At 38.5% G+C, this 21,678-nt stretch overlaps 3 protein-coding genes across 4 annotated transcripts; all 3 read left to right on the top strand.

The window, feature by feature from the left end:
* The first annotated feature begins 369 nt into the window (after window positions 1-369).
* LOC135427342 (uncharacterized) lies at window positions 370-3,071 on the top strand. Its single transcript, XM_064680808.1, has 3 exons — window positions 370-546; window positions 2,321-2,434; window positions 2,508-3,071. The coding sequence occupies exons 1-3, from the start codon at window positions 489-491 to the stop codon at window positions 2,978-2,980; spliced, it is 645 nt and encodes a 214-aa protein (XP_064536878.1). The 5' UTR covers window positions 370-488; the 3' UTR covers window positions 2,981-3,071.
* A 1,855-nt stretch (window positions 3,072-4,926) lies between these two features.
* On the top strand, window positions 4,927-6,064 carry LOC135427513 (uncharacterized). The gene has a single exon (XM_064681044.1). The coding sequence runs from the start codon at window positions 5,061-5,063 to the stop codon at window positions 6,036-6,038; it is 978 nt and encodes a 325-aa protein (XP_064537114.1). The 5' UTR covers window positions 4,927-5,060; the 3' UTR covers window positions 6,039-6,064.
* A 3,471-nt stretch (window positions 6,065-9,535) lies between these two features.
* org-1 (optomotor-blind-related-gene-1) lies at window positions 9,536-20,697 on the top strand. Of its 2 annotated transcripts, XM_064681052.1 has the most exons (8): window positions 9,536-9,889; window positions 10,405-10,822; window positions 14,964-15,361; window positions 16,452-16,684; window positions 16,754-16,910; window positions 17,132-17,293; window positions 18,577-18,644; window positions 19,594-20,697. In XM_064681052.1, exons 2-8 carry the CDS (start codon window positions 10,654-10,656, stop codon window positions 20,540-20,542), a joined length of 2,136 nt encoding a protein of 711 aa, XP_064537122.1. In that variant the 5' UTR covers window positions 9,536-9,889; window positions 10,405-10,653; the 3' UTR covers window positions 20,543-20,697. The 2 variants fall into 2 exon arrangements, with proteins under 2 accessions (XP_064537122.1, XP_064537123.1); XM_064681053.1 differs by lacking the exons at window positions 9,536-9,889; window positions 14,964-15,361 and having other exon boundaries at window positions 10,694-10,822.
* The last annotated feature ends 981 nt before the right edge of the window (window positions 20,698-21,678 follow it).

Here is a 21,678-nt window from a genome sequence, read left to right on the forward strand (position 1 = left end):
ACCGTTAAAAATTTAAAACCCTAAATATTTATATTTAGCAACGAACACAAAATTGTGTCAAAACTAAGTAAGCTTCAAATAAGTTTATTTTCGACCATACAAATGTGTGGGTAGCTACGAAAAAAACCTGTTCTTATAAAATTGTAACGTATACTGAATATTAGAATGTCATATAATTAGGATTTGGTTGAACAAAATCGCCAAAGCTTAAAGATAAAGCAACTCTCTTGTTTAGTGTATATACGCATAAATACGATAATGCCAACGGAAAAAGCTCCCCTTTCGACTTAACCAAGTCACACAGCAACAAGGCAATCGCGATAACGCTCCGTGAAACCGCGCTAAGAAGGTGCCCGCTCGTTATAACTGCTTTTAGTCTTGTTTTGAGGTTCAGTGGGTGCGTTTCAAGTGTGGTGCGAATATCAACTTGAGCTACATTAATATCAATATATAGGAAATTAATTGTGTCACAGTTTTAAATACCTATAATGAAGTTCTTCTTGCTGGTGATTGCTGCGCTTGGCTTTTTGGTCTACGTTAGTTGTGGTAATGCCTTCATATATATTTTTTCTATTATAATACTATATATGGTATACAAAATTTATGAGTGCAAGTGCTTTATGTAATATTGGGTGTTTTAGACCGTTTTTTTTTTTAATCTAACACGGTATCTTATCTGTTATGTATATAAGCTTTTTGCTTATCACACGATAAGTATGGGCGTATCATATGTGCGAGTGAAATACTATTTATACACTTAAAACAGCCGGCAAACACTTGGATTACACATTTTTCTACCTAAAGTACAACGATATCTTCAAACATATACATATACATATATACATTTATATATATGTGCATATATACAAGTACACCAGCAAAATTTTGCAGATTTTACAAAACACATTTCGATTCGGCAAAAGCAGACACATTTAGTCATATGCAAACAGATGTTTGTACATGTGCACTTGATAATGGCAGCAAGCTTTGTCACGATCTAATCTTGCCACCTGTTGCAATAATGAGTCATTAGTGAGTGTAATGTGGCCATCTCCCCTTTCATGCGTCAAGTGTGGGCACGTGTAATGTGCATTTCCCGGGACAACAATTTTTGTTTTTTACTATATTTTAAGCTGTTAAGCTGCTTATATGCGCGTTTTGTCTATATGAATATACATTCGTGCAGTGATTTTGCGAGCTTTAAGAAATATCTGTCCATTAAGAGAATGGATAAGAACAAAAATATCAAAACAAATTTTGCTCAGTTGCTTTGCTATATCAAAATTTTGGCGACACATATTTTTTCCTGGATAATTGCATGAGTAATAAATCGCCAAAAAAAAATTGAATAAATACATTTATTTCGTATGTGATGAATCATGTGATTTGTATGCATGTACATATGTATGTGCTTATATGTATGTATGTTGTGTGGATAATGTACATATGTACTTGCATAGTACATAAATGATTTTTAACTTGATTGTGCTGAATGGTACACAAATATGGTCTAGAATGTTATTTTAATTGCACAACTGCTTTTAAAATACGGTAATTAAGATTTATTAATTTGGCATTAGCATACATTTTACAAAAAAATACAGATTTTTATGTACATAAGGTGGCATTGCACCTATGGGATATTTAGTGCTGGGCGATTTTCAAGAATTGATGTATTTAAATGTACAACAATGAAATCTGAATAAATGAGTTCACATATATATGTTAAAATGTATAAACGATTCAATACATAATATCAGGCTTATCGTAATTTATTGATTGAGCTACGCTTGATTTAGATTTAGATCGTGCCATGCTACTACAAGCAGAAAATTAGGTATTAAAGCAAACGCTTATCTTTCCAAGGGACACACACACACACACATACAAACATAAATAGCAATTGCATGCTTACATTTACATTTGTATATTTGCTGCTGATAGCAGCAAATTCAATATATAAATTGTGTCATAATTGTCAATTGTTACGGCTAATTAGAACAGATTGTATTTGACTGTAGATAATAAATATTTACTCTATATACAAATAATTGATGCACATACGGCAACGCCAAGAATTGTAACGGTCAGGAGCTTAACAGTTGAGATTTGAATTTGAATTTCATAATTTCTGAAACTCCGGCAAGCCCTCGTTTAGCTTTTGCAAACAAAATGTCGCGGGCGTTGCCATAATTGAAAAAAAGTGGTTTAAACTTCGCGGAAAATATAAAACGATATTCAATTTCTTGTTAATTTCAATATATTTTCTTTTCACTAAAACTGCCATTTACTAACTGACTAATTATATATGGCTCCACAGATGGCTGCGTACAATGCCATTCGAAGACTGATGAGCGCTGCGCCACCGAACCGTTGAACATACTGACCAAGGATTGCGCTACCAATAGCTCTCTATGCTACACACGCGTGTTAAGTAAGTGTAATATATGTACATACATAATTGTCTGGGAGTTGAAGAGTGTATTTTGACCGAATCTATTTGACAGATGGTTACACGATCCGTGGCTGTGCCAGCGATCTGGACAATTCCACGCTGAAATCATGCAACAATGAGCTGGAATGTTTGACCTGCACATTCATGGAGGGCTGCAATCGTCAGATTTTCCCACAATATCGCCCCAAGTGCCTGCAATGCTCCGGCAATTCAACCAATTCCAGCTGCGCCATCGAGAACCATGCCTATAGCAAAGTGTGTCCAGTCTACCGCCTCGGTGACAAGTGCTTCATTCGCAACAGCAATCGCTTGGTAAATGGCTCCTTCCAGCGCGGCTGCCTCAGCACCGCACAGGCCAACAAGCAGTGCATCATTGATGGCAACTGTTTCACCTGCGAGGGTCATGGCTGCAATGCTCTGCTGGCCAATGATACGCTCATCCCGGTGGCTCGCGATGGCGCCGTCACCGTCATCCTCTCGCTGACCCTGGTGCTGGCCTGCGCCCTTATCAACCTGCTGCTGTAGGACACTGCAGCTGCTGGCTGCAATTATTGTTGAGCATTGAACGACATTTAAAAATTTGTTTTGCCCATTTTTTTTTTATATATTTACAATTTACATTTTGCATATGCCGCATATTTTTTAAATAAAATAGAAATTAACAAAAAAAAAAAAATAGAAGTAATTATGGTGGAATGATGAAAACATCGCGCCTTTGAACTGCAACAACAAAGATTTCCAATTGCAGTCGCAACATTATGTTGTAGTTTTTATGGGCTGCCATTGAGTTGGCCACTGCCTAAGGACTGGCTGCCACTTGCCCACCCGCTCCAACGGTTGACATTTGCCGCCAAGCACACACAGAACACTCACACACACTCGCACACACACACACACGCACATAATCATCCCGTAGAGCCGAATGGAACCGGAAGCTCCGCCAATGCATAAATTTATCAACGCCTTGAGAACAAACGGCAGTCTCTCAATTGACTCTGCGTTCGAGACAAATGCGGAAACAGTTCTAAGGAGAGCATCCATCAGGCACATACATGCACATCAACGATATAATAAACACTATGTATGGGGGGGTAATTCACTTAGTCATAGGAAACCCATTTACGAGCGGAATGTTGAGCATTAATATACATATATATATTTATATATATATGTATATATGTATGTACCATGACAAACATTTTCGATGGCTCGGTTCGAGATTGGTTCAAACCCATGCCTCGTCTTAAGGTTCGTTTTATGGATCTGGTTTTCCACATCCGCGAGCCCAGATTTGGGTTCGAAGCCTTACATCAATTTATCACAAATGTTTTTATACCCTGAACCTATTGAAAATGGGTAAAGAGGGTATAATGTATTTGTGCAAATGTATGTAACAGGCAGAAGGAAGCATCTCCGACCCCATAAAGTATATATATTCTTGATCAGCATCAATAGCCGAGTCGATTTAGCCATGTTCGTCTGTCTGTCCGTCCGTCTTTCATTATGTATGACCGCAAGGATATCAGAACCTATAAGAGCTAGAGACTTGAAATTTTAGCTGTAGGTCCTCCTAGTCCCCGCGCAGATCTAGTTTCTTTCCGATTACTTGCCCCGTTTTCAAGTAATCGATTAAAATCGATATCGAAATCCTGTTGTTTGGGCAATTTCGGTAAATAATATGAGCTAGAGTCACCAAACTTGATATGTAGCTTCTAGAACAGTATATATGTATCAAGTATTTTTTATTTTATACCTATCGTCTGTTGGAAGAAGAGGAACCCTGAGGTATCCCCTAGTCGGGAGCTCCCGACTAGAACCTCTTACTTGTTATTTATATGTTGTTTGTTTTAGCTGGCTCGGTTTTTTATTTAATTTAGCCAATATATTGGTATTTACACGTCCGCATTGTCTGATGTGGATTTTCGAAGTAAAATATAGTAAAATAAAAATCCCTATCTTGAGCCAGTTATACAGCCAGCTAAATTATTTATGCTGATTTCGAGTGCTGAAACTTTTCTAAGCCCAATAAAGGAAACTCTTAAGTAAAATATTGCCAGCTTCAGGTAAGGGTTCTGCTGTTCTTTAATCAACTAATACGGCTTAAGGTTTGGTCCATGGCAAATAAAAATCGTGGTTATGAAAATCCGGGCTCAAAAAGTTTTGCAACCTGAAGCTTTAGCTCAGTTAAAACTTTTAGTCATATAAAAATATTTGAAATGACTTTAAAAGTTATAATAACTGCATAATATATTTAATTTTTGCCGCAGCCAACTTAACAAGCTTGTGAATTCTCGATACTCGAAACTGAACACGAATTTCATTGCATACACATGTGAGCTTGTGAGGAAGTTTTATAAAAGTAAACACCTTAAGTAAATGCAGTTAAATAAATGTATTTAGTTTGAATTTTTAGTTTGATTTAGTTTATTTATTTATTTTTTTTCAATCTGTAAAATCACAGGCGATGCTTTGAGTTTTATTTCGTTTAAGAAACAACCAGATTAAAGGCTTACACACAATTTTCCGTAATAAATTACATTAAATAGCAGACGAGTTGCATAAATCATTTCTACGTGGACTGTCCGACAAACTCAATCCATTTTAGATGCACATTCCAGTTGCCGTTTGTAAGATGCGCAAGTTGCAGATCCAAGTCCTGACCCGTGACGGTCGCAAAAACATATATGAGACCGATCGCTCCCGGAACGTGGCCGATTTAAAGAAGCGCATTGGTCGCAGCATGAACGTACCGATGGCATTCAGCAGGCTGACATATAAGGGACGCTTGCTGACCAACGACAGCATCCTGGAGGATGAGGGCGTGAAGCGCATGTCCACGCTGGAGTTATACTGGCAGCCATTGGTGCTGACGCCCAAGCAGTATCGCGAAAAGGAGCTGGAACTGGACAAGCTGGACCAAAAACAGCGTCACGTATCGCGCATTGCCGAAAACTATGAGCAGACTGTTAAGAAGGGCGGGCACGAGCGTACACCCAGTGGACTACGCCGGACACGTGATCATCTGAGGGTGAAGCGTTCGCTTAGCGCGGATGACATGAAGCTGTCCACAAACAGTTTTATACGGCAGCCAGAACGAAAGATCGAGGAATGTGTGCAGGAGGAGGAGCAGAGCTCAACATCTTCCGACGAGCTCGACTTTCTGGCCGCCTACTGGTGTTGCTCCAAGAGTACCGTCAAGAAAAATCGCAAGTCAACGGATCCAAACGTGCTCAAATACGCCGATGTCGATGTCGATGTCGATGCCGACGTCGATGCCGATGCCGACGTCGATGCCGATGCCGATCTGAGGGCAGATGCTAAACAACTAGAAGCCAATTGTGACTTGAAGAGTTCCGTCTCCGGCACCGACTTTCCATGCAACAACAACAGCAACAAGAGCAGCAAGAACAGCAAGAAGAACAACAACAACTTGCCCAAAGATGATGATCTGTTGGAGGATCTACAACGCTGTCTGAGCTTCAAGCACCAGCCATTCCGCAACGGATTACGCCTGGCAGCTGGCCGCATGTCTCGTAGCATCATTTCCAATATCAGGAAGAACCAAAAGAATTGCAAGAAATAAAACAAACAAAAAAAAAAACAAAAAAAGAGCCACGCGGCTACCAGAAACTGGCCCACAGTTTGGATCAGGAATTGGACAAATTGTTTACTTTAATATTTTTTTTTCCTTCTTTTAGTTACTTTTTGGTTTTGGTTCTGATTCAATTGACAAAATTTTAATCTGTACGCCTAGCAAAGTGCAGCACATGAAAAAAGTCAATTATTTTCAGTTAATTCAAAATTTTCGTCATATCCATGATAAATATGCATGCTGAGCAGAAACGGATGTACATACATAAATATTACGATACTCGAAACTATTCCAAAAGAGGGCAACATATAAACCCAACAAGTCCAAAGACAGACCAATACCAAATGCTTTACTAACAACAGTTAACATTATTATTGATATTATTATTTCAAGTTTACCTCAATCGACCCAATATTAGTCAATATGTACGTATTACACGGATTAGACACATGCCAGTGCTGCCAAAAATTGATTACCTCGATTAAAAATAGCTTGAAATATCCAAGAAAAGTGCCTAATTTGGTTAGACTAACCATTTTTTTTTGTTCATTTTTTTTTTGTTTTGAAAATGTAAATTAGTGAATATATGTATATGTTTATAAATTTTAGGTGTGGTCAGATCCATTTAGCTATTCAGATTCCTTGGAAAAAGCAAGTGAATGACAGTAAAGTTTTCTTAATGTCTTCACGAATTGGATTTGTTCATTTAATAAGTCAAGAAACTTGTAATTTTTTATGGCTTGATATAAAAACTGTGAAAAATCCTGAAACTTGCATTTGGCTGTTTTCAACCAATTTAAACAATTGATAAAATGTAAAATCCCATGAAAGTTGCTTGCAATGTCGTGAGAATGAATGAAGAGCAGCTAATTAGACTAACGAAAAAGGTTATTTTTTAGCTACTATAGTTTATCAATTTTCCCCCTATTTTCCGCCAGTTTGGGTGGATTTTCAGAAATCGGTGAATGCGTATTCATTATTCATATCAGCGGAGATACGTTGTTTGTAAAGCACGTAAATCGCAGAGCAGATTGCTATTAAATGAACTCAATTTTGTTATTTAAAAGGCTAAATAATTAAACTATAAAGTATTCATAAAGTAAAAAAGAATATATTGATTTTGTGCAACGTCTGCCTTGATGTTCTCTGTATAATTATGTATGATAGTTCAAAGCTTTTGAAGCTGGAGACTTGATATATAGTATATTCTTGTAAACAACTAGAGCCACGCCCACTAGCAAACAGGCACGTTGCCAGTAATATTTCATGAGTCTAAAACAGATCGCATGGAAAACAAAAAAAAAACCCGTAATTATATGCCTCATCTAGAAAATGTTGCTAAACATGTGTATATTTTGCCGTCTCACATTCACATGCTGTGAAACGTGCGCCTTTCTATGCGCTTCTCAAAATTGGTATTTCGGCAACGCATGTTCTCAAAAATTTGTATATTAAATGTTTATGATTTGCATTTTGGCAGAAATGATAAATAAATTATGGCAATTAAAAAGTAATAGCAACATGCCATAACTTAGAGAACATATGTATTATTTATGTACTCTGCTGTTCGATTGTGTTTAGATAGATTGGATCGATTCGGACTCTGGAATTGCTGCCTGCTTGGCATCGTCGCTGGGGCTGAGGCAAACAAACTGCAAACCACTTAATTCAAAATAATTGTAAACAGCGCACAGAGAAACAACAGAGCACCCGAAGCGGGCAATGTGAATCCTGGGCGTAACTGGATGTTAAGATTTATAATGGAATAGCTTGGAAACAACAATATAACAATGCATACATATGTATAAATATAGACGTAGATAAACTTATAGATAGACGACGTAGTATGTATGTATGCACCAAAAATGCAAAGGTAAACAAATAGAGCAATAGTCGGGGGTACAGGTAATACCCAGGTGTGCGGTAGTGAAAGGGGGAGGGGGAGGGGGTGTGGGTTTGGTAGAAACAATTGGAAACTTAAGCGTTTGGAGCAGCGATGGCGGCTGTTGCTGCATTTACCGTTAATTGAATGAGTGCGGGTGATGAAAAACAGACACCAACAAGCAAAGCCGACAAAAACAAAAACAAAAACACAAAAAAAAAATGAAACAAAACGAAAGGAAAGGAAAGCAGCAGCACAGATCCCGCTCGCATTTGCTTTGATCGGCTCAGGCGCAGTGGCAGGCAGCGGGCCAACCACGCTAATGGCTAACAGACGCCATTTTTTTGACGAGCCAACAGCAGCGGCTAGATATGCGGCAAATGCTGATGTTGCCCCCGCTGTAGCCGTCGGTGCTCGCCGAGATCGGATCATCGAGGGCCGCTCTTTACGGTTTATTTAGTGTCGAGGTTATGGCGCAATTTGTATTTATGGCTCCGGCTATGTGGCCCACCACACCACCATGTGGTGGCAGTCCAATTAAAAGCATTTTCCAAATGAGGGCCATCTGAAGCGTACACGCTTCTCCTGCAGAGCCAGCCGCATTCAAATGAGTCAGCACGCCCACTCAAACCGGAGATCATCGGAGCAGAGCAATCCAGCAGGCCGTTGCCTCGACCAGTTATGTTATGCCGGGGGCGTGGCCAAAGATCAGCGCTCGTTCGAATTGTTAAAGAGAGGGAGCACATATCGCATATGGAGTGCACAGTGAACGCTGCCTACAAGGGACAGCGACCAGCTATGAATAGACCTTTAAGCAAAGTGAAAAATGAAGAAAATTCCCAGAGAGCGAGCGAGACTAAAATCATTTTGTTTTTTATTTTAGTGTCTGGAAAAGCTAATAGCCGAAAGTCTTAAAGGTGTGGACTTTAGGGTTTCTTACATTTCAATAACTATATATATTTTATATATATTACATATTTTTACTCAGAGGCTTATATCTATTGAAGTTGCTTCACTTGGAGCTTAAAGTAAAGTATGGCTGACAATACACAGTAGTCAAAATGTAAGGGCAAGTATAAATTGTTTTACAACAGTCTTTACTGTAGCTGATGCTCCACATACACGGATACCCTATAGTTAAACATGTGAGCACATCACTAGCCTAGCATTTTTCGCTTCTAATAAATGGTAAATGCTTTTCCTTTTTTTTAAATTCTCAGAGATCATATATTAATTAATATACACAATAGACACAAAAGACAGAAAACGCGTAAGATAGTGCAGAGTATAATACTAACATGCTTGATTATGTGTTTATATATATTCCCTAAATCTATTTAAGGGATATTTCATCGTCTATGTTTACTTATACAGCTGCCTGCACGAATCATTAGCCCAAAAAGCTGTGCTGTAGCGTATGCAGAGACCTGTATTGCTCGACCAAATTACTCGTCCATGATCAGAGTGAAGCTTTGCTGCCATTGGTCACTCGATGCGCACCTACACATAGGCGCATGCACTTGGATACACACACACAGCACACACACACACATACACACATAGCACACACACACACAGCACACACACACACACATATAGGCAATGCTAAATTTGGATGCTGATCGGTCGTGTGCAAGTCTCAAGTGGCGCAGCGATTGGTGAGCATCGCCGCCAGCATCATGATCCCAGCGAAGCGAGCATCCATTGGACGGGCGGGTGCGATGCGTCTTTCTCATTCCGCAGCCAAACTCTTGACAATACGGATGCGAGCGCGTGTGCAGCAACAGTAGTAGCAGCAGCAGCAGTCAGTGGAACTTCAATTTGAATGCGAGTCAAGTGTCGACAGTCGCGCAGCGCGGTATCACGGATCACGGACATCGACATCGACATCGACAACATCAGTTCGCACTTGGCCGGAAGGTGGCAATTGAGACACCTCAACGCTTCGGATTCGCAATACGTAATAACAACAACAACAGCTACAACAGCTACAACAAGCATCAAGCATCTAGCGAGCGGCCGAGTATATTCAATCAATCGTGCGCTCAATTAATTTGTTTTGTGTCAAGAAACAAGAGAATTTGGCAGTCAACGCGATCGGACCATAAAACGCCAAACTCTAAAATAAAAAAATAAAAAAATTTTAAACGGGAAATCGAAAAGAAAATAACACGAGACGGAAAATCGGTAAAAATATTTGAAAATTGCGTCGAGGTGTTGAAGCGATTGCAATTTTTCGTGTGTGTGTGTGTTTTTTTTTTCTTAAATCACTTTTTTTTGTGTGTTCTATTGTGTTGTTGTTGTTGTTGTTGTTCTGATTGACACACTGACAACTTGAACGGCAGCTTCCAATTTTTTCAACAACACACATTCGCGGGCCTCATTTGAATTTTGTTTATAGACCCGATTTGCCCCTGCACTGTTGTTGTTGCCAACCCATTAGTTTCTTCTTCTTTTCTATTTGTTTTTTTGCAGTGTGTGCATGTGTAATAATCAAATTTGACAACTGCGCGAAAAACTTTTCAAGTCAAAACAAACCAAGAACTGAATACCCAAACCAAAACAATTTAAATGATTCAGTAGCTTTTCAAATTTCGTGTTTATTTTCGTTGTTGTTGTATTTTCGGTATACATATACCTTGTGGGTTAATTGGACTCTCAAATACACATATATAGTCGTTTATATATCGAAACGTTCAAGGCAAAAGTCCACAAATCGACCAAATGACACACATGATGGGCCCCACGGAATGCGCCAGCGCCATGGTGGCCACAATGCCATTTCTGGACAATGGCCTCAACGGCAATCTGGCGGATTATGGCTGCTATGCAAATGACTATTGGACATCTCCCTACACAACCGGCGGACTGAGTCCCATGAAACAGATTGAAGGTGAGTCAAACAATGGCAAATATACTCAATATATGTTTAAGATCTAAACAATCGATCCATTCGATCTACTATCGTTCGTCCTTCATAAGTTAACATTTAGAAAGTTAAGAAAGTAAGTTAAGTGTAAATTCAGCTTAACTATAAGTATATACGTAACATAAATAGCATCAATAAGAAGAAGAACTATAGGTCAAGCCCTAATTGCAATGAAATAGATGTGGCAAATCTGATCTCTTTACGAATGTAGCTTTGAGTTGAAAGTGACAATATTATTGAGGTTTCTTTTATGCTCTTAATTTAAACGAATCAGTTTTGTAAGCCCCAGACAAAAAATATACGTTGTTTTTGTTGACGGTTCGAACCAACGCTTTCTCCTTAGCTTCGTTTTCTAAAGCTGCTATTCCTCATTCAGTTTTTGGTTCAATCTTTGTCATATATATTTAAAATTTAACTGAAACATTTTCATATTTTAAAATTACCATTTGCCCGTTTTACTGAAAACATTGAAATATGATATTTTCATATAGAAGCTGCGGGCTAAATTTGATCTCTACCCAAAATTTGGCATCTAACTATTATATAAAAATATGATTGGATAAATGCCAAGGTTGGATCCTAAGGTTTTTATACATAGCGACGGGGTCTGCCTCGAAAGGTTTTTTATTTTGAACCAAACCATTTTGGCTAGCATTTCTTTTTAAACAAACTTTGTCTAATGTCTAGCTTCATATATTTTATTGTTATTATTTATTATTCGGAAATGGCTGGAAAAATGCATTAATTAAAATGCTTAAAACGCTTTTTTAGCTGGCAATCAATATTTAAAAAAAAATTGTTGCTGTGGCTTATGCCAACAAAATCAGTTTGGAGTAGCATTTAAATAAATACATCAAATGTCTCATACAAAAAATGCAATATCAATTGATTGTTGCCTCATCATTTAATATAGTCACATATGCTATATGCAAATCATACTGAGCGCATTCAAAATATCAGTTTGCAATGATAACTGGTACATTTTTAAGTAACGAGGGTCGGGTTGAGAAAAAATAGACATAGTCATTAGGGCAACTAAACACTGATTAAGCCGATGCCTCAAGTAGCCCATGCTATTTCAAAAATATTGTGTTAGTTTATACTATACTAACTATACTATAATAGTATATAGTTCTTATATTGTACTAAATACTAATTTTAAATATAATTATTAAAGTGTCGTAATTTTATTTATTGAAAGAAGTTCATTTTAGCATTTCATAGGCTTAACGCTGAGTAATTGGGCTAGTCAAACATTATGTTCCGGTTTGAAGGATCTAATAGAATCTAAATTAAATAAATGTACGTTTTCGAGTAGCATTGACTCGACATCAAATCACACATTAACAGTTACCAATAATATGAAAGGCGCGTTTATAAAGGTATATGGAAAGTCTTTTAGAGTCTGAAGATATAATTGTTGCTGGTATTATCACGGTTCCAATCACGTCTTCTTTTGTTAGTTTTAAAAGACAATAGTAAGTTTATTCAACAAATTCAAATCATTTAAAATATTGCCTAAAAATGTTGCAACAATATTTTCAAGCATTAATCCAGCCATTTTATAACCAGGCTATGTTTTCAAATAGTATGATTTGGTTCACATTTGGACTCGTCTGGTTTTTGGACCTTGATGCGTTCCAAGGCTCGGATTATATATAAAGATAATATGGGAATTCTGGGCATGAAGCAGTTGGGCTTAAAATATGTATCGACTGCCTGAACTTGAAAATAATTGTCTTCTTATAGCAAGCTTCAATTAGTCAGCTTTACAACGTAGACATAGCTCGTATACATGGAGCAATTTATCCATAACCGGAACAATAGATACCAGATCTCATATATATATATATATATATATATATATATACTTGGCTAATGTATCACTTGTCTATTTGAATGATAAGTACTTAAATGCTCCGATTGTACCCATCCATCAGCTCTGTGACCTGGCACAATTTGGCGCCCCGAAACTCAACCGAATCGAAAGTGAAAAATAACCGAAAATACTTTAAGCAAGAATATAAACAAAGCGGGCAATTAGCGCAAAACTTCTTCAGATTCTCGAGACGCATGCAATAAAATTTGGTGTGACAATTTGTTTTTGTATTTATTTACCCGCTTTTTTTTTTGTTGATTTCTTTTATTTACATACACATAGTTTTGCTTTTGGTTTTTTTGATGGTTGGGTTGGCGTGACAGAAAAACGATTATTTGTGCCAAACGCTAATTGATTTTAGAATTCATTCGTGAAGCGGCTGCCGGCTAAATCACCGAGCAGAACAAAAAATGGGCTCATTAAACGACAATTGATGGTGGAGCGTGCGACGGCGACCTGTCATGGGTCATTGGCGGTGGCATCAACAGCGAGCGGCAAGCAAACGGAATGCAACTGCAACACTGCAACACTGCAACACTGCAACTGCAACGGCTGGCACTTGCTACATGCGGCAATTAATTGCGAAATTGCTGACTGGCCCAGGCCCAGGCCCAGGCCGAGGCGCCTGTTGCCTTGTCTTACACCATCTCTCCCTCTCTGCCTCTCTGAAGGGCCGCCGCGGGGGCACTAAATTTAGCTGGCAACTCAATCAACAGCCGCTGCTCTGACGACTTTTATAATTGGATCGACGCTGTTCTCGCTGGTTTTATATGCCGCTCATTATACCCGCCTGATCCAATTTGTCGTGTGCGCGTGTCCTCATCATTCCCTTCCACCATCCTTTGGCTTGCGCCTGCGCGACCTTCTCCGAAGCCATCTGTTTGATGTCGTACTTTAAATCAAATAAATCAAAATATATATATATATATATACATCTGATCTGAAAAACTATATGAAAAATGTTGGCCAACACTCGTTTCCACATATAAATCTCATTTGATTTATGTGCGTGGCTTTTCCGCTCATTTGTTCTGCATATTTTTGCACCATGTCACACCTGAGAAGCAATTCCGAAATACACCTTAATATCATAAATTCCTTTTATTAAGATTTATAGGCAATATCTGTTTTTCTAGACAGCAGTATTTCGATTTATTTTTCATAGTTTCTAAATCTTAGGTAGTATATAAAATAGCTTTTTCGGCTCTCACATATTTTCTGTTCTGAAAGTTATATGCAAATACTTCCTGGTTGTAATCAAACATTAAATTCTGTGAGATATGAATTGTGCTTAAGATTTACCAAAACAGAACATTTTAATTTTATTAACAACTAAAAATTTAATAATGAGATTATTATTCTTACTATTATTATTATGATGATTATTATTATTAATATTATTATTGCTATTATTATTACTAATAATATTATCATTATCAATTTTATTATTATTATTATTTCAATTATTATCATTATCATTATGATTTTCATTATAACTGCCATTATTATTATCATTATTATTATTCATCTTATTACTGTCAATAATATTGTTATTATTAATTTTTAAGCAATTTTTAAAAACTATTACTCTACATTTTAGAATAGTCAGGTAACTACTACATCCTACACTCTTCAGAGATTCAAGATAGAACATATTTATTGTATAATGATTTTTTTATTTGACATATGATAAGCTTGCAACCAAAAAGTAATTTTTAACTTTTTAAAAAAGCAAAAATTATACTTTTTTCAATCCTTACCCAATCCTTAGTATTGTAAATGCAAAAATTAAGTATTTATTTATGTTTAACAAATTTAAATATCAGATTCAAATTGCTAAATAGGGGACAAGTATTAAGCGTTAAGAGAAGGAACTTCACATATTGAACTAACATATTCAGCTATTCAGAATTACAGCTGATTCGATCTACACATGTTCGTCAGCTCATAAGTATATATATCTGAGCTGCGATTCTGAAGCATAGACACATACCATATCAAATCAAACCCGATTAGATCATATATATATTTTTTTTTCTTAAGTATTCAAGTTTTTGGAAATTGCCTTACAAGCGGCTAATGAAAATAAGTAGATATCATATATAGACATAGTATATTTAAATCCTAGATGCAGGCTAATGCCAGAGCATCAGTTTATTTACACACACTGTTTAGCTAGCCATAAACAAATCTGTCAATCGAAATCCGCTCGTGCCTCATTCACAGCTTGCATACAAACGGCGGGCAAGGATCGCAGCTCGTACAAGCCACTTGAACAGATCGATGCCAAGCTGGCGGACATCGATGCGCAGAGCACAGGTAGCAACAGCACCAGCAGCAGCAGCCAATCGAGCAGCGCCGGAAACTGTCAGGAGCAGACGTCCGCTGTTTCAGATTACCCGGGCGGCGGCGGCAACAACAACAACAGCAGCGGCAGCAGCAGCAACAACAGCAGCAGCAGCAACATTAATGAGTCGACAACAGGAACAGCAGCAACAACGCCAACAACAACAGCAGCAACGGCCAAAAAGTATAAGAACAGCCACAAAAAAGACAACAACAATATCACAACCAACAACAACACGTCAAACAGCAGCAGCAAGAACAACAGCAACAACAAGGGTGTAAGTGTCAAACGAATTAAAATGCTTAAATCAAATAAATATCAGTTAGTTACCAACAATTTGCAAAGGTCCATGCTCATGTCAAAGCTCATGTTAGTTGGCCAGACGAAGTGCTGTAAAATTTTGCAAAAGCCTCGTCGAAAAGTTGAAGCGTGAATCGCAATTCGGTGTTGCAAATGTTCAATGTGTTGCAAGGTGGCAGCATTGCAAGCTTAGTGTTTTAAAAAACCGCCTTGTAAACTTTAACATGCAGATTAAATAACAAATGCATGAGATGTACGCTTTGACTGATGCACTAGAAAAGAAGAATCAGCATACGCTAGAAATATATAAATTTTAAACTCGTAAATATCACCTCGATATATATTTTATATAGTATTTCTTATACATTAATAGCACTTTTAGTTCTCACATTGTTACTCCCTTTTAGAGGGTTATTTTGTTGTGAATCGCATGGACAGGTAGTTGTTTCCGATCACATTTAACATATATTTTCTTGACCAGTTTTATCAGCTGATTCGATATGTCTGTCTGATCTGTCTGTTTCTAGGCAAACCTTGGTGCCTTAGGGTTAAAACTATTTGAATTAGACTTTTCTGTTATGTTTTTTTGTTGCAGGCAGTAGATATGTTGGAACCGATCGGATCATAGCACTATATCATATAGATGCTATAGGAATGAACTGTTGAAAATTAAATTCTTGTATGAAAATCCATATTTTTTCAATATAACTTAGCTTAGCTTGACATTTTGCCAACATCGTTATGCCATATCTTATAGCTTTATAAAAAGAATCAATCGACAACTTTGTTTTTGTATTGAAAACTTTGTAGCTTTACAAAATATCCCAACACGGCAATTGTGAGCTCTACTAAACTCCTAATATATCTTTACAAGCCGTATCAATTCGGACTGATATATCATATGGAGCTTATAGGTACACTCGCTCGAAAATTAAGCTTCTTTATTGTTAATCATTTCTAATCCAAATGTTTAAAAAGATATTCTGTTTTTCTTTTTTTTGTTCTTATGCATCTTTCCATATATATACTTCTATATTCCTTGCCTTGTGTTCTTTAAATGCGTTCAGGAACCGGAGCCAGTGCATCCATCGCTGGCGCAGGCCATTGTTGTATTGGAAACGAAAGCGCTGTGGGATCAGTTTCATGCGCAGGGCACTGAGATGATCATTACGAAGACGGGTCGTCGCATGTTTCCCACGTTTCAAGTGCGGATCGGCGGCCTCGATCCGCATGCCACCTATATATGCATGATGGACTTTGTGCCGATGGATGATAAGCGTTATCGCTATGCGTTTCACAAGTATTATCCAGTTTATTTGGCGACAACTTAGCACATGTGCTCAACTTGGTGTCTCTGTCTCTTCTGCAGCTCGTGCTGGGTTGTGGCGGGCAAGGCGGACGCGATATCGCCACCGCGGATCCATGTGCATCCGGATTCGCCAGCGGCGGGCGCCAATTGGATGAAGCAAATTGTGTCCTTCGACAAGCTGAAGCTGACCAACAATCAGCTGGATGAGAATGGGCATGTGAGTATCAGCATTTAGTTGGGCCATAAATTTATGCTGATGGCTTTTGTTTATGCGGGGGAATAAAACATTTGGTCGCCGCCCGCGCCAAACAACGTTTATGTGTTGTTGTGTTTTGAAAGCGCTAAACAAAAACCGGCAGCCGTCATCCGAAAGCACTCTGCACGCATCTAACATACACATATGTCTTCCCCTCTGCCCCATACAATTGCCATTCACAGATCATATTGAACTCCATGCACCGCTACCAGCCGCGCTTCCACTTGGTCTACTTGCCGCCAAAGAATGCCTCGCTGGATGAGAACGAGCATTCGAGTCACTTTCGCACGTTCATATTCCCGGAGACCAGTTTTACGGCCGTAACAGCATACCAGAACCAGCGGGTGAGTAGATGGGCTTGAGCTTGGGATTGGGGCATGGACATGGGAACAGGGTACGGGGCACTACTTGACCCACTTGTCATCGGACCCACTTGTAAACGACAGGCGTGAACGCTTTTCGGTTTTCAAATTTACATTTTTGAAACATTTGGTCGACAAGATTTTGGGCCCCCCGCTCCCCACTTGTTTGCCTTCTGCATGATATGTATATAATTATTTTACAAAGCTTTCGCTGGCATTTTATGCTATTTTGGCATCATTGTTAATGCTTAAATTTCTGGTGTTCTTTATGATTGTTAATTTACAATGCGTACCATCTAAATGTGATCGGGATTCTATTTCGAAAAACCAAAAATACAATACATGAGCTAGTGTCATATAACACGCTAATCGACTGTCAGATACACTTTACAAACAAGATTTTTTAACTTTTAAGTTTTATCCTCAAATTTTACTTGAAAATATGACTTGATCTTTATGAAAAACTCAAATGTAATCAGTACTTTGTGAGACAATACATAAAATTAAAAAAAAATAATCATTAAATTTTAAAGTTTATATAAATATATTATCATCTGTTATTTATAGCTACTATTGAGAGCTAACCGTAGAATCCCTAGAATCAATAATATCTGCGTATATATTATGAGATATGATTTAAGCCAGGAACCTAATTAAAATTGTGTTCCTTTTTTTATTTCTATCAACACACGCTTAATATTGCAAAAATAACAGATAAAAACTATAAAATAATAAAAAAGATATAGTATACCGTGATAAAATATATCAGAGGAAAAGAATTTACTTGAACTGCATTTAAAAAGCTCTCTGCTTGAAAAACTTCTAATACCCTATTGTGGATTTTTTTTCGAATGAAATTCATAATTTTCCAAGTGGTGGACAGCCACAAGAAGAAAAAAAAATAAATATGAAAAATCTCTGGCATTTTATTTTTAGCGCCATTTAACCGAAAGTATTTAAATTATTTATGCGCTCAACGTGGGTGTTAACACTTTTCGTTCCACAATTTATTGCAAATAAATTTGTGGGTGTGTGTGTGTGCGTGTGTGTGTGTGTGTGTTGTTGTTGCTTATGTAGTTGCTGTTTTCTTTAATGCTTTGTAAACATTCTCTAATTTGTTGCATTTATCGAAAGAATAACAACAACAAACACACACTGACTATTATTAACATAATTGGGGCCAAAACAATTTACACACATTTGCGTGAAAAATGAAATTTGTCATATCTTCCGTGTGCTTGTTTTTTTTTTGAATTTTGTTGCAGGTGACACAACTGAAAATATCGAGCAATCCGTTTGCCAAAGGATTTCGAGATGATGGCACCAACGATGTGTAAGTAGGCCAATATAAATTTTCATTTTTAAATCTTAATAGGCATACAAAACAGGCATAGAATGAAAATATATGTGAGTATGAATATATATTTAATAAGTTGTATGGCTCAAGCAGCAAACACAAATCTTGTGTAAGCCTTAACAAAATACGACACAAAAGTGAATAAATAAGCCTTAGACATAATTGTTGAAAAACAACAAAAACATCTTCGGCTTGGCGAAGAATAAATACCCTTGCTACGCCGAAATACAACAGAAAGACGATATGGGAATCTGAACTTTTGATTACAAGATTTTACAAGCATATTTATAAGAAATACCGTTGATGAAAGAACAATATCAAAATTTAATCTAACTCCCATATAAACTAAATTCATTTATTTATTTATTTAGTTAGGAAGTCTTAGCTAAGCGCAATTTCTCAGCAATTGTACAAATGTTAGTTATATCATATACAAATCTGTTTGGGATCAAATATGACTGTACTGTATAAGTTATGGCAGATAGTGGGATATTATTTGTTATGAAATTGACCCACTTAGAGCAGCGCCCAAACAGATCGTCGATCACAATTCAAATACAAGTGGCCCACTAGACAGTCCGTCGACCGCTGATGTTAAAGTCATTCCGGGAATTGCCGACGCGTCGCATCTACAAAAATAAAACACAAGAAACAATAACTCAAAATGGGCGCGAGAACTTCAACTTAGAATGTGGAGCATAAGCAGCTCCGGCTGGCTATGATGGGCCAGCTGACAGATGTGCCTGCCTGCCTGCCTGCCTGCCGTGGCGGTGGTATAAACAATTTTTTTTTTTTGTTCCTTGGCTTTTCATATTTCGGCATTGTGGCCGAGGGTCGATTGTAAACAAATCAGAAGAGAGCGAGTTTAATGTTTATCGAAAGCGATTTCAATTTGAAAATTTTGATTTTAAAATTTTAATTACAGCACCAGCGGCAGCCTGGGCATGTCCAGCATGAGCCATGAGAGTCAAGCACGCATGAAGCAGCAGCAGCAGCAGCAACAGCAACAGCAGCAGCAGCAGCAACAGCATCAGCAGCAACAACATCAACTCCAGCAGCAGCAGCAGCATTTAAAGGCAAAGGACAGACCGCCAGCTAACAGCTTCAGCTTGTCCTGCACAGAGCTCGTGGAGCAGCAAACAGCAGCGGCGACGGCAACAACAGCAGCAGCAGCTGCAGCTGCGGCAGCAGCAACAACTCAACTGGCCATGCAGCTGCCAGCCACGCCCTCGAGCAGCTCAACGTCGGGCAATTCGCCGGATCTGTTGGGCTTTCAGCTGGAAGCGACGCCGCTGCAGCAGCAACAGCAACAGCAGCAGCTGCAGCACCAGCAACAACTGCAGCAGCAACAGCCAGCGGTACAGCAATTGCATCAGCAACAGCAACAGCATCAACAGCAGCAGCAACAGCAACAGCAGCAGCAACAGCAACAGCAGCAGAACCTTCACCAAATGTCCAGCAGCTATGGAGGCAGCTATCATCATCCGTACCAGCACCATCAGCATCAGCACACGGCAACGCCATTGACACCGCTTTCGGCCAGCTCGGCGTCACCGCCAGCGGCGGGTGCTGCTGCCGCTGCCGCCGCTGCCACTCAGGTGATGGCGGCGGCCAACATCTACTCGAGCATTGGCCAGCCGTATGCGGGCGAGCAGAGCAACTTTGGCGCCATCTATCATCACAATGCGGCGGCGCACTATCACAGTCACGGATATGGCAGTCCGTACGACAAACTGAAGGTCTCCACGGGTCACATGCGGCAGGCGGCAGCAGCCGCGTACGGCATGAGCAGCTATCAGAGCTTCTACGGCTCCGCGGCGGCAGCGCATCAAATGATGCGGCCCAATAGCTATATCGATTTGGGACCACGCTGATAAGCGGCGGGTCGCTATGCAAAGTATTATTATAAGTAGTCAGCCTGGGGCCTGAACTCAAGTATTACAAGTATTTTCAACTAACCCAAACTCTACTCAACTTAATTAATTAATAATATTATTATTCTACTCATTTTTTTTTTTTGTTAGTCTTAAGCGACAGTTTTGTGTCTAGTTCAAAAGTATGCCAAAAATGTATCGTAATTGTAAACAAATTATAGCTTGTAACTACATTTTTTTTTTTACAATTTTTTTCATACTAAATGCGTTTGCATTGTGTTTTAATTGTTATTAAACTGTAATATTGTGTAAGTTTGCTAAGTGTTCTATTTTACTCGTATCTCTCCATGTTCTATGTACATAAAAACATTTAAATGCTGCAACAGTTTCAACAATAAAAGCCAAATCTAAATTAACAAGAATCGAAAAAATAAGATGAAACATTTCTTAGCTAACGGTTAAATGATCGAACAAACAAAATGGCCGCCAGCAGGCGGCAATTGGTGCTATCCTTTGTTTACGTTCGCCTTCACTCACTCTCTCTCTATCTCCCTCTCTCTCTCTCACTGTCTCACTCTCTTGGGCTGTCTCGCTCTTTTATAAACAAAAAGTGCCATTGTTTTAATTACGGTTAACCAACGAAAGAGTGTGTACACACTTGCACGCCGGCACACCTTGGGCCCCGTGCTTGCGTGCGCAAGAAAATTGAAATGATTTTTTGACTTTGTTGTTTTCACGCTTATCGCCCCACCCCTCCCCACACACAGACACACACACGCACGCACAAAATGCAGTTTCTGTTCCCCCAATTTGATAAGCTGCACCCGTTGACAGATGAAAGCTGATAAGCTGTCATACATATGTACATAGTTACAGCCTGGCAGATCATCAAAGCGGTAGCACAGAATGCGTCTGCACATATTGAAAGGCAATGCGCAACAAGTGTATACACACAAATGTTTGTATAAATGCGTGTGTGAGTGTGTGCGTGTGTATCTGTGTGTGCGTACAGATATGTGAATTTGTATATTTTGCACACATTCTATGGCACTTCTTAAAAAATTATGGTTACATACTTAAAAAACTGAGTTTAAAAAAAATTTCGTTGATATTGTATGCAACTGTATCTCAGGATG

The sequence above is a fragment of the Drosophila montana genome, unplaced genomic scaffold, assembly GCF_035044405.1.
Source record: "Drosophila montana isolate Dmon_TW-CO22-7 unplaced genomic scaffold, ASM3504440v1 contig_2178_1, whole genome shotgun sequence".
Classification (NCBI taxonomy): domain Eukaryota; kingdom Metazoa; phylum Arthropoda; class Insecta; order Diptera; family Drosophilidae; genus Drosophila; species Drosophila montana.

Coding starts and splice junctions, on each gene's coding strand:
- LOC135427342 (XM_064680808.1), top strand. CDS start 489: ATGAAGTTCTTCTTGCTGGTGATTGCTGCGCTTGGCTTTTTGGTCTAC. Junction 547..2,320: donor TTTGGTCTACGTTAGTTGTG/GTAATGCCTTCA, acceptor ATGGCTCCACAG/ATGGCTGCGTACAATGCCAT. Junction 2,435..2,507: donor ATGCTACACACGCGTGTTAA/GTAAGTGTAATA, acceptor TCTATTTGACAG/ATGGTTACACGATCCGTGGC.
- LOC135427513 (XM_064681044.1), top strand. CDS start 5,061: ATGCACATTCCAGTTGCCGTTTGTAAGATGCGCAAGTTGCAGATCCAA.
- org-1 (XM_064681052.1), top strand. CDS start 10,654: ATGACACACATGATGGGCCCCACGGAATGCGCCAGCGCCATGGTGGCC. Junction 15,362..16,451: donor ACAACAGCAACAACAAGGGT/GTAAGTGTCAAA, acceptor AAATGCGTTCAG/GAACCGGAGCCAGTGCATCC. Junction 16,911..17,131: donor AGCTGGATGAGAATGGGCAT/GTGAGTATCAGC, acceptor TGCCATTCACAG/ATCATATTGAACTCCATGCA.